The sequence below is a fragment of the Hippocampus zosterae genome, chromosome 14, assembly GCF_025434085.1.
Source record: "Hippocampus zosterae strain Florida chromosome 14, ASM2543408v3, whole genome shotgun sequence".
Classification (NCBI taxonomy): Eukaryota; Metazoa; Chordata; class Actinopteri; order Syngnathiformes; family Syngnathidae; genus Hippocampus; species Hippocampus zosterae.
The window spans coordinates 11,752,178-11,767,281 of record NC_067464.1 but is presented as its reverse complement, the minus strand read 5'-3'; the positions used below and the strand labels follow the sequence as shown (position 1 = coordinate 11,767,281).

At 41.8% G+C, this 15,104-nt stretch overlaps 2 protein-coding genes across 11 annotated transcripts in view; both read right to left on the bottom strand.

The window, feature by feature from the left end:
• evla (Enah/Vasp-like a) overlaps positions 1 to 2,797 on the bottom strand; it is a 44,520-nt gene extending 41,723 nt beyond the window's left edge. Inside the window, exon 1 of the mRNA XM_052086203.1 lies at positions 2,366 to 2,797. Coding sequence (XP_051942163.1) covers positions 2,366 to 2,370 — 5 coding nt within the window. The 5' untranslated portion in view covers positions 2,371 to 2,797. The remainder of the gene's footprint in view (positions 1 to 2,365) is intronic.
• Positions 2,798 to 3,343: 546 nt separating this feature from the next.
• The window catches only part of eml1 (EMAP like 1), a 45,800-nt gene continuing 34,039 nt past the window's right edge, over positions 3,344 to 15,104 (bottom strand). For all 10 annotated transcript variants that reach the window (XM_052086191.1, XM_052086187.1, XM_052086189.1 and 7 more), the window contains 17 exons: positions 13,687 to 13,816; positions 13,370 to 13,519; positions 12,046 to 12,115; positions 11,820 to 11,927; positions 11,625 to 11,720; positions 11,012 to 11,146; positions 10,514 to 10,613; positions 10,050 to 10,201; positions 9,036 to 9,161; positions 8,811 to 8,942; positions 8,549 to 8,616; positions 8,293 to 8,381; positions 7,761 to 7,858; positions 7,540 to 7,627; positions 6,268 to 6,363; positions 6,051 to 6,181; positions 3,344 to 5,177 (listed from right to left, as the gene is read on the bottom strand). In XM_052086191.1, coding sequence (XP_051942151.1) covers positions 5,052 to 5,177; positions 6,051 to 6,181; positions 6,268 to 6,363; positions 7,540 to 7,627; positions 7,761 to 7,858; positions 8,293 to 8,381; positions 8,549 to 8,616; positions 8,811 to 8,942; positions 9,036 to 9,161; positions 10,050 to 10,201; positions 10,514 to 10,613; positions 11,012 to 11,146; positions 11,625 to 11,720; positions 11,820 to 11,927; positions 12,046 to 12,115; positions 13,370 to 13,519; positions 13,687 to 13,816 — 1,895 coding nt within the window. In that variant the 3' untranslated portion in view covers positions 3,344 to 5,051. The remainder of the gene's footprint in view (positions 5,178 to 6,050; positions 6,182 to 6,267; positions 6,364 to 7,539; positions 7,628 to 7,760; positions 7,859 to 8,292; positions 8,382 to 8,548; positions 8,617 to 8,810; positions 8,943 to 9,035; positions 9,162 to 10,049; positions 10,202 to 10,513; positions 10,614 to 11,011; positions 11,147 to 11,624; positions 11,721 to 11,819; positions 11,928 to 12,045; positions 12,116 to 13,369; positions 13,520 to 13,686; positions 13,817 to 15,104) is intronic.

Sequence of the window (15,104 nt, the reverse complement as noted above, 5' to 3'; positions counted from 1 at the left end):
AAATGATCTCGCCGACTTAAATTGTTCTTGTCTGTGGCTTTGTGGAGAGTCACCATCATCGCTAAACAGCTCTGTCTAGCAGATGAGGCAAAATGAAGCGCACTATTTGGCCGCAACCAGCACAGGCGCTGTTGATTAAGTCTCAATGAGTTTGCTGTCCAAAGAAGTACAGCAAATTCACAGCTATTCGCTGTATGGTATGCACAGTTTCACCTCCGGGTCACACATACCTCGACTTACGAGCGATACAAGTTACACGTTTTTCAAAATCCGAGCTACGACTTGGTCAATGTTTGACACACCGAGTTGCTCTTCACGTTCAAGTCTCACAATAATCCACAACAGTATTCTGAGATTTGTTTTGATTCGAGTCAGAAAATTCAGATTTGCTGATTGCGTTTCCACCCATACTCCAATCGTAATTCAAATCAACACTTTGTGCACAGCCCGAGCAGAGAGTGAAAAAGTCTTCCCATAAGAAGTGCTCGCTTCAAGTTGTTTATTAGCGCTCTCAGTTGAAGTCTACTGTACAAGGAGAAAGCCAAAGGATGAAACAATATAAAAATGAGGCATAAGAGAGCTAAGATTCGAACCTTGAATCTCAGAACTGTGAAACCACTCATCCTTGCCGCCCTTGAATCAAGGAGTTTAAAACCAGCTAAAAAAAATCCCAACATCTGAGCTGCCCTATTCAACAAGAAACTGAAAAATAGTCAAGTGCACAATGCGCATGCTCAGACACTCACAAGAGTCCAACTCCAGGCAGGAGGGAGCCTCATAAAAATATGTCCCACTCAGTGTTGGAGGTTTTGGGAGCCCAGCTGTACGCTGCATACCAACATAACTGAGAAGGAGGCTGCAAGTAATGCTCATATTGCAGTGTTGAAAATACTTTATATACTTCAGGAATTTTCAGGTAGTTTTCTCAAGCATTTAGGTTTCTGACGACCCTTTTGCTTTTACGACCTACATGTAAAAACGGAAAATACACTTTCAACTTTGTCAAAATAGGCTTGTTATTGTTTCATTCTCTGTGCAGTGTCGGTGGGGAGGGGTCAATTGCCAGAGTAATCAATTCCAAAAAAATTCGTTTGTGATAGCGTTTGTGGTTACGTTTGTGGAATATGAATTAAGCAGAAAATCTACCCGTTTTTATCCATCTCGGGGGACGGCCATTTCGCAATTGTTGTCGACCAAAATGATATTACAGTTGCTCTGGGCTCAGGTCAAGACCAATCACTGTTCAGTTTGTAAAGGTCACGTGACCAAAACTCAGAAAACAGGTGAGCCATGATTGTTCGTTACCTGAGCAACTCTGATGTTATTTTCAGTTGACAGCAAGTGGCAAAATGGCCACCCCGTAAGAAATATAAAAAAAAGGTGGATTTTGCTACTTAATTAATTGTCCGCAAACACATTATTCATCAGAATCTCCTGTTTTGGCTAGTGGAGATGAATTGAACTTATTATGTCTTGGATGTGAGCATTTATGATAAATTTGGGTGAAGATAGACAAATATTAATGTGTGCCTGGTGATCTTAATGTGCTATCAGCTGTGTAAACCAAGAAATTTAAGAACATTTCTTGTGCTTAAAATTTGATCTTTTTATTTCCTTTATATATATATATATATATATATATATATACAAAACTTGTACCTAATTGATGTACTTTGACCACAGTACAGGAGTCAAACTACAGGCGCGAAGCTTATAAACTGTAAATAGAAGTTTAGGCTGGAGGTTTTGGGGGCCCGGCTTCACTCTGCATACCAACATAGGCGAGTAAGTGGCAGCCGAGTTCTACTCATACGCTCAAATTTAGAATGTGGACTGATGGCAGCAGACGAGGAGATGAGCTTAGGTATGTGTGTGTCTGTGTGTCATCTGGGAAGGAAAAAAAAAGTCAGACTGGGGGGTGAGGGGGCTGCCTAACCTGCCTGGCAACCACCAGAATAAACACCTCCTCCTTCTTGGTCTTCATCGCTGCATGCGTGCTTCTCACTCCGCTGCAGCCACCACCATACCACCTGGTGCACAGTCAGTGATGCTGTCGTTGCCATGACTACTTTTAAAGCTACATCTGTAACAATTGGGGCGGGGTCACACCGTGACAATAGGAGGCTACTAAATTTGAGGAAATAGCAAAAATAGATTGTAGGGAGCGACGGAGGCGACACCCCCCACCACCAACACACACATGCACACACAAAACGAAATGATGTAGTTCGTTAATGTTGATACTGTAATGCACCGTGCAGGCTTCTTACCCAAATATATTTTTTGTTAAGAGTGAAAATGTAAAATGTAGTGCCAATGTGCATCTGTCATGACGCGTCAAATAGGGCGCCTGGGATTAGCTTACCTCATGTCGCCGTTTTTTTCTTCACACGACGACGACGAAGCCAATGGAAGTGCTTTCGCCGGTTGTATGCAAAACAATTATAATATAACAAGTCGAGGATGCCTCGCAGACGTGGAAAAAGCGTGTTTTAAGGGCCCGTGTGATGAGGCGTGCTACGGCTCAGGCTGTCTCTCCCATCCGCTTTGTGCTCCGGCGTCTCAGCTGCACACATGCTCCACGGCGTGTCCTTACATCCATGTTCTTTGTCTTCTATTCGTTTGAAAGCGAGCTACCGGGCGGGTAACAGTGGTCGTCAGTGGCCGCCGCCTCCTTCACGCCATATTTTCTTCCCGTTCGGAGTGTTGTTGGCTGGTCGGAGAAGCGAGGCGGAGAGCTTTGGCAAGGTTACAATGCGGCGTGCGGAGGAGTCCGCTCAATGCTGCCCACCGGTGTCGAAGACGCGTAACTGCAGGCATACAGTTAGACCCCCTCCCCCTTGAGAGGCATTCAGTGTTTTTTTAAACAGTGAACCCCCGGCTATTCGCGAAAGTTGCTCTGAAACCTTACTGCTGGCCAAAGTACTCCCTTTGTACTTCAGTACAAGTAGCTGCTTGTTTTATAAAAAAGGTTGGTAAAAGCTCAAGTACTACTTTAATTGCGGAAATGAGAACAAATAAACAATTTAACTGCAATTAACTTCTGCACAAAAGTTTTAAAAAATCGCAACATCAGGATTGATTTGGCACCATCGTGGTGCTGAATCCGTGGGCAAGTTTCATTTAGACTAATGTAGTCCTTTGACACCACCGTGTGGCATCTATATGTAATTAAGGTCAAGTAAACCTATTTTAGTGTAGCGTGTGCGCGTGTAAGTGTGTGCGTGTGTGTGGGAGGAGGGGTCAATTACCGGTACTTTTTTGCTGTTTGTAAGGGTTCCCTGTACAGACATTGACAGGCATTACATGATGCTTTTAACAAACTTGAGTCATAGGCGTGCAGTTTGGACACAGAATCCTGGAAGTTTTATTTGGTGCCGTCAGATAAATGTTAAATGATCAGTGGTAATTGTGGGACCAGTTGCATCATGGGAAGACAAATACCAGTTCACAGCATTAGCTCATCACCAAACCTTATCCTTTTGGTTACAAATCAAAGCAACGTTTTGCATGCGAAAAGTACTGGTGATAATTCACAGATCAGAGGGTTGGAAAAAAAGCCATGACTGTTTTTGGGAAAGCTTAATGAAGCCTTAATATGAGAGTATAAGAATTAAATTAAATAAAAAAACAACTAAGTTGAATTCAATATGATGCTTCGACTTGATCAGGCAGTTACAGTGATATGGTCTCATGATTCCAATCCATGGCTGCAGTCAACAGTAGAAAGATGATGTTAAATGTCGAACGCAACAGACAGGCATGTAAAGGAATCCTCCTATACTGTAGGGGGCACCCCCCCCCCAGTTCCCGCCCCCCTCCAAAAAACAAACAAAAAAAACCCTACCTCTTTTGTTTGATTGATTTCAGAAACAAACATTTTTGGGATTACAAACAACTCCCCACTCAGTGTTTTTATTTGTAGTATAAATGTCCTTTAAATTAAATATCAGATCCACAGTTTGTAAATGCACATAAATCAAGTGCAATTTAGCAACATAAATTTAGGGTAGGAGGTGTGGAACCTATTGCCCGCTACACGGTTTGATCCAGACCAATGCAATTGTCAAAGTAAATATAACCACAGAGGAACTGTGATTACAAAAATAAAAAATAAAAAACAAAGATATTTAACCTGAAAAAGCTCATAATATTTAATACTATTTGTTTGATCAATGGCACTCGGACGATTGAAAATGTCCCCTGACAGTAAAAAGGTATTTAGTTGCGTGATTTGTCAAATTTATGTGTTGTAGTCATGAGATGGGGTGTACTTGTCCAGGGAGTTTCCTGAGTGGTTCAATACAATAGAAAAAAAAACCAACAAAAAAAAATATTCCATGCACAGTTTGCCATCCAATCCTCCTCTTTTGGCTTGATTAGTGTAATGTCAGTCAAAAAATACAAAAACTTCAGTTCATACGGAAACTGTTAGAAGTATGTGCAATTGCACGAATGGTATCATAAGTATGAGACTTTGGTTCTTTTCTTTAAAATTTGGGTTATTCGTCTCACGGGAGTGGACTACAGCTGTGATTTCAAACCAGTTTGCTGTACGAGACTATCAGATGGGCTGCGGGATATTGCGGGAACTTTTCAAACTTTATTCATCTTGGTTCCTCGACATCAGTAATGTATTGTAACAGGCAGAATGAATTTGATACTTTTCCACTCGATGGCTGAAGGGACAGCTATCCTGTGTGTACAACATTTGGTAGTGTGGGCGAGGTTTTTTTTGTCATGCAAAATATGTGCCATGGTTCAAATAAGGTTGGGAACACTGGATTAGAGTATGTTGGAGGGATTTTCCATGGAGTGCGACTGAATGAAGAAAAAAACAGGGAGGAACACAAAGCAACACGTCACACTTCACCATATCATCTCACCCGAGACCTGAAAGCAGACCCGCAATGAAAACCCTCTGTTAATTCACCTCAGTTCAGATGCACATTATTAGGCATTTCAATTGGTTCTTTCGTAGTGCAATTTGGTTTTGCTTCCACTTGGCGTGAGCAACAGCAGAGGTAAGTCCTCATTCCAAGTCTTGTCGCTCAAACTATCCTCCATTGCATCACACTCATGTCCTTCCCCCCAGTCGACACCAGGCAGCTGTCGTTATACAGGAAGGTCACGTTGGTCACGTGGCTGCTGTGGCCTCCATAAACATGGCTGGGAGCCTGAAATTATGATCATAGCCAAGATTTTTTAACATTAGCATACTTTCAAAATGATTCATTAACTTGTCACATTGTGCCAAAAGATGCACACAATGTACATAAGTGGCAGCACATAATGGAAAAAATACATAGACTGCAATATATTGAAGTATAATAGTAAAACCGACAAATGAATGTTCTTTGGCACTTATATACAGTAAAATTGACAACAAATATAAAATATGAGAAAAATATTACACTAGAGAAAAAAATGTGTTCTTTTTAATTGATTTATTAAAAGCTCTACTCCACATTTAAACATGCAGCTGCCTGGTTTGCCAATTATCTCTCCAACTTGATCATGATGTACTAAATTTTAGGCCCAATTCCAAGCTGCCTTCATTTAAGAATATTGGGAAAAAGTGATGTAAAATCTTTCTTGCTTGAACATAACGTCTTGGAGGTCTTCCAGTCAGGTATCACGATGATGCATAACACAGAGTGAGCCCTGACTCAGAATGAGACTTGATTTTTTCGTTTGACTATTTTTGTGCGTTCTACTGCCTTTGTTATTAATTTATTGTGTTTATTTGTTGTTGTATTAATTATTTTTGCTCCATGTACAGCACTTTGGATAAAGCGGTGGTTGTTTTAAAGTGCTCTACAAATACAGTTGAAATGAATTGAGAGATGACTCGATTATTTATTGCTTTTCAACCTCAGTTATTCCAGCTTTTCAGTTCATACAAGCTGCTTTTAATGGTAGGCAGTCTCCTATCCAGGAGAATGCACATTTTCTGCAATTATCTTCAAACATGTATTATGTTTTGAAACCAAGTACTTTGTTCCCTCCCACCACAAACTCTTTCACATAGCAGAGTGCAGAACATTTACCCTGAACTGAGAACAGGGGAAGGAGAAGAGGTGGACCTTCCCAAAGTCGTCCCCGGTAGCGAGGAGGCTCTTATCATTGGATCTGCTGCCAGCATTGATGTCGGTGCCGTCCGAGCCATCAGACCACATGCCTGAAGGGGAGGTAGGAAGTTAACAGTAACCGTTTCTTACTTCCTATGATTAAGAGAAGAAATTATGAAAACAAATGAAAACATACCAAACACCTGAAAGCCTAGAGTGCAGCTGTGTGTGGCCCATTCAATATCTCTGATGGTCTCCATGCTGACCACCTGTTTGCACACGGAGGGGATCCCTGCGTAAACACCCACACATGCATTCACACACACACACACACACACACACACACACACACACACACACACACACACACACACACACACACACACACACACACACACACACACACACACACACACGCAAGCACAAAACACACAACATACAATTTAATCTTGCTGTCTGCATTTGTTAATATACCATATGGAGAAGTTTTGGGACACATTTTTAGCCATGGCATCTTCAGAAGAACAAAGATGGCGTTTCCCCCCTTTTGCGCACAATACAGCTTCTACAAGTCATGTTCTTCCACATCAAACTCATACAAGTATACTGGACTGTGCTTTGGGGGGTCTGTGAAATTCCAAAAAGTAAACTCTCTGCTCAATGTAGACCTGAAAGCACACTTGCTTGCCTTTTCTTAAACCCCTTTCTTTATATCAACACTGCCATCTAGTGGAATCAAAAAATACAACTAGTTCATGAAGCATTTTGACGCTTCATTTTACCATCACTACCATATGGTGTAGATAAAAGCATGATATAAGCGCAGTCCATTTTCCACAAAATTATCAGATGCATACGACAGGAATAACAAACACTTCAAAAGTCAAAAAATATATTTCAAGCACTGACTGCAATTTTGGTGTATTATCATCTCATTTGAGATTCTTTAATTGCATGTGCATGTTCTGTTAAGCCTTTGGTTCTCGAACTGAAGTCTCCAGACCACTGGGGGTCTGGGAGCTGTCAGCTTCCGCAAAACAATTTGCAGTAAATAAATATCATAAAATTTCAAAAATGCACACCTATAGTGCATATAGGGATGACATTGTCAATAAAATAATACTAAGCCAATTATTTCTCCTTACTTTAGCTCTAGGGCAAATAAAAGTTCTGATAGATTGCTGTATCATCACATAAATATGACAAACGGTAAATGCATTCACATCGCATTTGTAGTTAGTGACAACGATAATTAAGTTTGATTTGGTTAAGTACATTTCTATTAAATACTTCCAGAATATTCAGGTTGAAACTTTCAATAAAGAAAAATAGTTTCTAGCATTGAGGGGTACATATTGTTGTTAAGTAAGGATCCTTGGTCCTAATGACGCTTGTGCACCTCTGTGTTCAACTATAACGAAACTTGCATCTTTTTGGTCAACCCAGGTTGACACTAGTGTGCACTTACAGTACAGTATCTCGTAGTCTCCTGAGTTAGACACCAGGTACTGGGAGTCGACCGACCAGTCCAGGTGGGTGATGAAACTCGAGTGACCCTGCAAAAATTACACATTGAAAAAAGAAAAAAAAAAACAACAACAATTACAACACGTTTTTTTATACCAATATCCTGCACTGTATCTAACTTCAAAATTGAATTGCAGGTGAATGGAATGATGAAACACTTACTGAGCACTTCCCCACTCTGCTGTACTTCCTGCCATTTTCTGCCACGGCATAGATATAGATGTAGCTGTCATGAGAGCCGATGGCCAGGAAGTTGCCATCTACAGCAGTTTTTAAAAAGTAAACAAAGCAAAAATGTAACCATCTAATCTGTCAAAAACATATTTACATGTACATTTCGTAACGCAAGGGATTTAGTTTAAATTGGACTTGAAGAGTGGCCAAGTAAAGTGGAAATTGTCTTCCAAATTTAACACATAACAGAGGAGAGAGTTGTTCACAATGCTGTCAAATTTGAATTATTAAAAACATTTAGAATATTAAAAGAAGAGAATGGAATATGCCGACAGACTGGGCTGGCCTTGTACAATGACGAAAGGATGACCGATATACTGATGTGTCCACCTCTGCTCATTACAGTGCATACATGTAAATTGTCATAAACTCTAGTGAGAAAATATTCCTGTTAACAATATGCAGTCCTACAAATTGCAAATAAATTGCACAATATCTACTCTATGTAAAAAGCACAAACCTCGACCAAAGCTTATCACAGAAAGTTGCTCATTTCCATCTGTGTGCACCGTGACTAAATCCTTTGAGTCAGTGTCCAGTACCAGCCACCTGCAGAGCCCAGCACACACATAAAAATGTTGATAAATATATAATATGTGTGTGTGTATATATATATATATATATATATATATATATAATATGACTGGTGGAGGGTAACGCAGATTTGTCAAATATTTAATGACTTGTCCGTTTCAAGGAGGGTTCTCCCCACCAACCTGCCAATCTGGGTTCCTATTGCAACAACAGTTCCAGATGGGTGGAAGTCTGCTGACTGGGCAGTGTCCTGCAGGCAGTGAGAAAAGTTGAACAGAAATTAGAAAAAAATCGTAGTACAATATCTTGCAAAATGAAAACAGAAATAAGATTACGTCAGTTGCATGACTCAGATCAAAACCAACACAAGCCAGGCGTCCAATTTCGATGCATTAGATGTGATAGTTTAAGTGGCCTTCAGGGGGCAGTGTGGACTCGACTTACTTCCATGTTTTTACTCCAGATCAGCTGATGTGAACTGGAATCCCACATACAGACTTGCCTATCATAGCCACATGTGAGAAAATAGGGCCTACAGGGATGTACGGCCAGACCCCACAACTCATCAGTGTGACCCTAACAACCAGGGGAAAAAAACGAAAGAGATTTATTTGACATTTTGCGGTGTGCTCTCTCAGGCAGAAATGTTTGAAGGGTAAAGTGACTAACCTGAGTAATCGGCACAAACTCTCCATCCAAGCTGCCTTGCAAAACAAAGTTCTTTGTGGTTCCAATGAGAACAGACTCCCCTCTGCCCTCTGCGACAGTCCGGATAGGACCAAACAAATCTGGCACCTGTGACCAAACCATTACAAACCATGTATACTCTCTATTTATCTGAAGAGTCTCGAGTCACATTCATCTTTTACTGCAAATGATGATCCTGCTCATGAGCAAAAGAAGACATCATATGATTTATTTATGAAGTGCAAAATCTACTGCCTGCAGGAGTGCTGCTTCTTGCCAGCATAAGCAGCAGAGTTTTTTTTTCAAGCCAGTACAGACGGTACAGAGTGTTTAATATTTTATCACAGCATTCAGCTGACTCTTTCCATCTAACAATGAGATGCTCAACAGCAAAACCCGCATGCATGCTTATGTGTGGAAGCAGAATAATAAAGTTCCAGGAATCCCACGCATTGCACTACTCGCAAGTTTCACGGTGGAACCAATCTCTCGCTATTTGCTGAAAAACTCACCGATTTGAAGTTATTTTGCTTTTCCTGAAATGCACAAAGATGCAACAAAATGGCACCAAAGCCATGGCTACATACTAAAGTAGTGCAGTAATTGCTCAAAGGAAGTATGCTGAAGTGATACATCTCAATTGAGAGATAAACTTCGAATGCCCGAGAGGAGGTATTTTAGCCTGGGTTGTTAGTGGAACTGCATATGCATGCACACCAGATTATCCCCATGAAAACACCTTTTAGTCATTTATTTTTAAGACTAAGGTTGTAAGATGAATTTCAAACAATATTGAAGTTCAATGCCTTAAACTATTGTGATAGACATTTACAACATTTCTTGGGGAGGGGCATCAATTAATAGCAAATCATGGAGGGTTACTGGATTTAATCTATTTCCTTGTACATTTCCAGTGACACATAACAGATATGGCTGCATTTACTTTTCCAGAGCACAAGTATTCCTGTGCTTGTATAGTGGAGGCCCATTTCTCACCTCCACTGTTTGGATCTGCTGGTAGCTGCTGTCCCAGGAGATGAGGCGGCAGTCTTTGCCTCCAGTCACCAGAGTGCCATTCCTCAGCATGCACAGGGCAAAGATGCTGCCTTCGTGAGCTCCATGGATGACGTGGCTGATGCGATTAGTGCCTGCGTGACAGAGAAGGACAGGATAAGATGGGCGAGAGAAAGCCCAGAGAAAGTCGGCTTGCTGGAAGCAGGCTCGTAAAATGGCCGACAGTCAGACAGGTCGATCGATAGAGTGGATCAGAGAGAGATTATGTTGGAAGAAGTGGGAATGGTGTGTCTCTGCTTCGGAAAGTCCCCAGGATGACCCTGTTTTGTTACAAATAGGCGGTTTTGGAGCTAATAATGAGTTTAGAAGGATAAACATATTGATTAGCTGGATTTCCTGGAAGTCGGCACACAACCATGTCAAGATATCCAGTAAGTATTATGTACCTTTTCCCCACACCAAGATGTTTCCACTTGAGTCCCCAGTGATGGCATCTCCATTTTCTGCGAAGGTCACACATAAAACGAACTTGGGCTTCTCCTGTTTCTGTAAATCCCAAAACACAAGCATGGGCCTAGTTAAAATACAATTAACCGCCACCTTTCTACAAGAGAGCACTATTTTCATTTTTTTTTTTTTTAAATGTTGAACCCATTGCCAGCCATTAGTTGAAAAACTCAGCGTTCCGAGGAAGAGCTATGTTTAGCCTGGGCTGTTAGCACAAGAAGTCTTTGCTACATACGCCTCTATGTCAAGTGCATTTTAACAAAATAAATAAATAATAAAAATAAATCAAATTGCTTGCAAGCCATTTTTAAAGTTAATATTGTAAGATTACGATGAAATGATGAACTGGTTTGGACTGGTTCATCTGGTCTGTCCAATAGCAATAATAACAATAACAAAAAAACGAATGAATGGACGAACGTGGTGTGACGTTTTACCTCAAAAAGTCCTTGCTTTTTGACCAGCATGCCTGTTTCCAAGCTCCAAAAATGGAGATGCGACTTGCCGCAGGTCACCAGGATGTTGCTGTCAGTCGGGTGAAAGTCTGCAGCAAACACCGTGTCGTTGGATGTCTGTAAACCAAAGAAATGAGTTTGCACGGTTAAGTGGCGCACATAACCCAAGATCCAATAAAATACTGTGGCTGCGTGGGTTTTCTCCAGGTACTTCCAAAAACATGCATGGCAGGACAATGGAAGACTCGGTCTAAATTGTCCTTAGGTGTGACTGTGAGTATGAATGGTTGTTTGTCTGGCAACCAGTTCAGGGTGTACCCCGCCTATTGCCCAAAGATGGCTGAGATAGGCTCCAGCACGCCCACGATCCTCGTGAGGATAAAAGGCTTGACTAATGGATGGATGGATGAACGCTGAATAAAAATGAACTCATTGATTTTAATTCACCAATTATGTCGAAAAATGCAGCAAACTCTACAAGTATCTTGATAATGTAAATGCACCGTGGGGCCAGAACAGAGAAGTACGCGAGCCATATGCCGCCTGCCACGGCCTTGGGCACGGACGGATGCATGCACATCCGCATGCAACCCACCTTGACCTCAGCCAGTCTGTCTTCTCGCTGCCAGTCCCATACGGACAGCACATGGTCATTAGAGTCGTCAACAACACACAATGTGTTTCCTCCATTCTAAAATAAAAAAAACAAAAACAATATTTGACATGACATTTCGATGTAAATGTCAAAAGTCACTTTCGATGACTAATCTTGTTGCATCCTTTTCCTCACCGACTTAGAGAAAGCCAAGCAGACGAGGGCTCGCTCAAAGTAAGCGGCTCCCAGAACGTGGAGGGTGTTGAGGCTGACCGAGTCCCACACGCGAATATGTGGCGCCAACTGCAAGCCAAAAACCCATAAAGAAAGGTGTCAACAATTTCATCATGTGATAAGAGGAAAGCAGCAAATTACACGTGACTCAAAATATCATGAAATGCTAACATTGGAATTCACTTACTTTCCCCTCTAAAGACGTACCCGCCACCTGCCCGGTCGCTATGGTGATTTTATCGGGGTGGACTGCCAAGCTAAGATGAGGATGTGAAAACACAAAAACAGTGAAAACATCTTTCAGCATCCATTCATCAAAAGGAGCATTTGAATAAAGATGCGCGCAAAAGGATTTAAGAGCCACGGCGACACAGTATTTCACTTCCATTTGCTGTTATGTGGGCAAAGTCAGGCTGAAGATAAATGAACCGCTTTTTTGCAACTTCAAATGCATCAAATCGTGGAGGATTTATCTGAACTCCGAGTAAACCTGGAGTGTAAATATGAAAATCACAAGGCCGTTCATCACACAACATGAGAGATGTGAATGAGGCAGAGCAGCTTGATTCAGTTACTCCGTAGCAGTGAATAGGGATAAACGAAGGACATGGAGCTGCTTTTCTGTGGGTGTAATGTTGCTTAAGCCTACTTTCAAAGACACTTTCTCATAAGAGCCAGTAGAATTCGGTAGAGAACGTTAACTTGGGACCAGAGACACATTTCTTAGCTGTGAATATCCCAGAAACGACTGTTACAAAAGGTCAAGTGTCCATAATGTCCGTATATTTAAGCCAATGGTCCCCAAGCTATACTGAGCCACCCCAAGCTATATTGAGCCAAGACACACACTGTAGTTCACGTTACAAAAAAACTGTCCCAAAAAGTCTCCTCCACATTGAGAGGAGCGAGATGAGGTGGCTTGGGCATCTGATTAGAATGCCTCCTGATCACCTCCCTGGTGAGGTGTTCCAGGCATGTCTCACCGGGAGGAGACTCCGAGGATAACCCAGGACACGCTGGAGAGACTATGTTACCCGGCTGGCCTGGGAACGCCTCGGGATCCCCCGGGAAGAGCTAGAAGAAGTGGCTGGGGAGAGGGAAGTCTGGGCTTTCCTGCTAAAGTTGCTGCCCCCGCGACCCGACTCGGATAAGCGGTAGAAGATGGATGGATGGATGTCCTAAAAAACTAGCATGCACACTTAAATATGATGATCTTGATTTAGGAACAAATTTACATGCTATGGAATCTGGGCCTGTTCAGTTCAACACAAAGCTAGTATTCTCTTATCTAAATGGCAACAGGTAGCTACGCAGGTCAATTGTACCGCCTGCCATCTAGTGGAATTCTTCCGCCTCTCACTGTCACCACTGTCAAAGATTTCTGAACTAGGAACAGTTACTTTTCAGACCAATGGAGGGAAATTAGATAATCACGCACGGCGACGCAATGACACGGTAGTTGAGAATCATTCGTTTTGGCAGTGCGTTAATCAGAGCTACATTTTGTGTACCATTTGATATCGTCCGTGTGTCCAGTGTAGTGTCTCTGCAGCTGCTCGTCCACATTGAAGAGGACAACCACAGAGGCAATGAAGTACACAGTTTCTCCAGTGGGCAACAAGTAAAGATTTGAGCGGCAGTCTCGACCGCGGTAACCGTATCTATTCATGATTAAGGTTAAGAAAATAAAACAGCAGCGGTAATATTGCATCGGGGAATAAAAAGAGATCTCAAATGTTAAAAGCTACTTAGTGGCGCCACTCATTGCTTTCATGATGGGGATGCATTTATTTTTATTTATTTATTATTTTTTTTTTTTAAAGGATACACCCAGTCCAGTTTGAGCTTGCTGGCCGGAAGGTCTGCTCTCGCTTCCAGACAGTAGCCATCCACTTGGTCTTTGGGCATGAACATGGTAATGGGACGGCCCTTCAAATACATTTTCACATAACCTTCCTCTGGAAAAAGAAAGAGAGGGGATCAGTTTGATAAATGCAATAACGACGAGCGGGATTATAACATTTGGTGAATGATTGAAGGTTTCTGAATGAATGTTTTGGCAGTGATGTATGAAAAGGGTGTGGGTTTCTTAAGAGGATGATTGATATAGGCTAGAAAACACAAAGGAGTTTTTAAATGGACTTTATTAACCACTTCAAACACATTCTTGGACCAACACTGAAAAAAACAAATCAATAGAAAACCTTGTTATAACGCAGAAACATTTGGCTTCATAGCAGAGGTTAACCAACATGAAAATGCAGACAAAAGCAGATTAAAATGTTATGGAAAAAAAAATAGTAAAACTGAAACGTCAAACACCGAGACAAACCAAGTGAAACACCGATGCTGACAAGATTTTTGAAGTTTGCTGGAAAATAAGACTTTGATTTAGAGGGCATGTGGAATGCAAGACCTGTAGTTTGTTTGTCGTGTAATTGGTATGAAACAATATTGGTCAGCTAAAATTGAGTAGAATAATGTAGCAGAAATTGGGGCTCTACTCTGGTTACTCCAGGGGCTGAGGTTAATAACAAATCTGAAAGTATTGGCTGGGGGATTTTATGGGGCTGCGGTAACTTGGTGTGTTGAGGCCAAAGTGCGACGACTGATTCCCAGTCTTCCTCAACTGGAAACTAACACTTGGAGTTTTTCTGACTGGTGGCACCCTGGCAGCGGCTCTTTTTCTGGCCATGCGAGACTTGATGCTTTCTGGGGATTGGCAGAGGCTTGCAGGTGAACGCGCCATTATAGCCGAAGTTGGAGCACTGCCACCGGTCACCGTCGGTGTGGCGCAGCGGCTGAGGTAAATCTGGACTGTAACTGGTGAGGGTGGGCGATGGAGGTTATAGGGAGGCGGGGGGTGTGTGGAACAGGGGCCAAGAGGAAGGGTTTGGAGGAAGTCAGTACCATATGTTAGAGAGCTCCTGTCATTGTGGTGCTAACAACATGAACACAAAAAAAGGAAAGTCAAGGGAGTGGACTTCTATCATAAAATACATCTTGATTCCAAATTCAACAACAGGCACATGTACAAAGTAACATTTGGAATAAGTCATTTGAAATTGGGTAAGCTTGATGGTTTCCAACCTGAGCTTTGAGGCCTCACTTAAGGGTCTCAGAGGGTAAACTGAGTTGGCCATCGCATCATTAAAAAAGGACAGGTTTTGCTTTTTATCATCCTCTGTGCAATCACACAAACAAATCTTTCACAAGAGTTGCACTAGCTTTGTATGGATGACACCC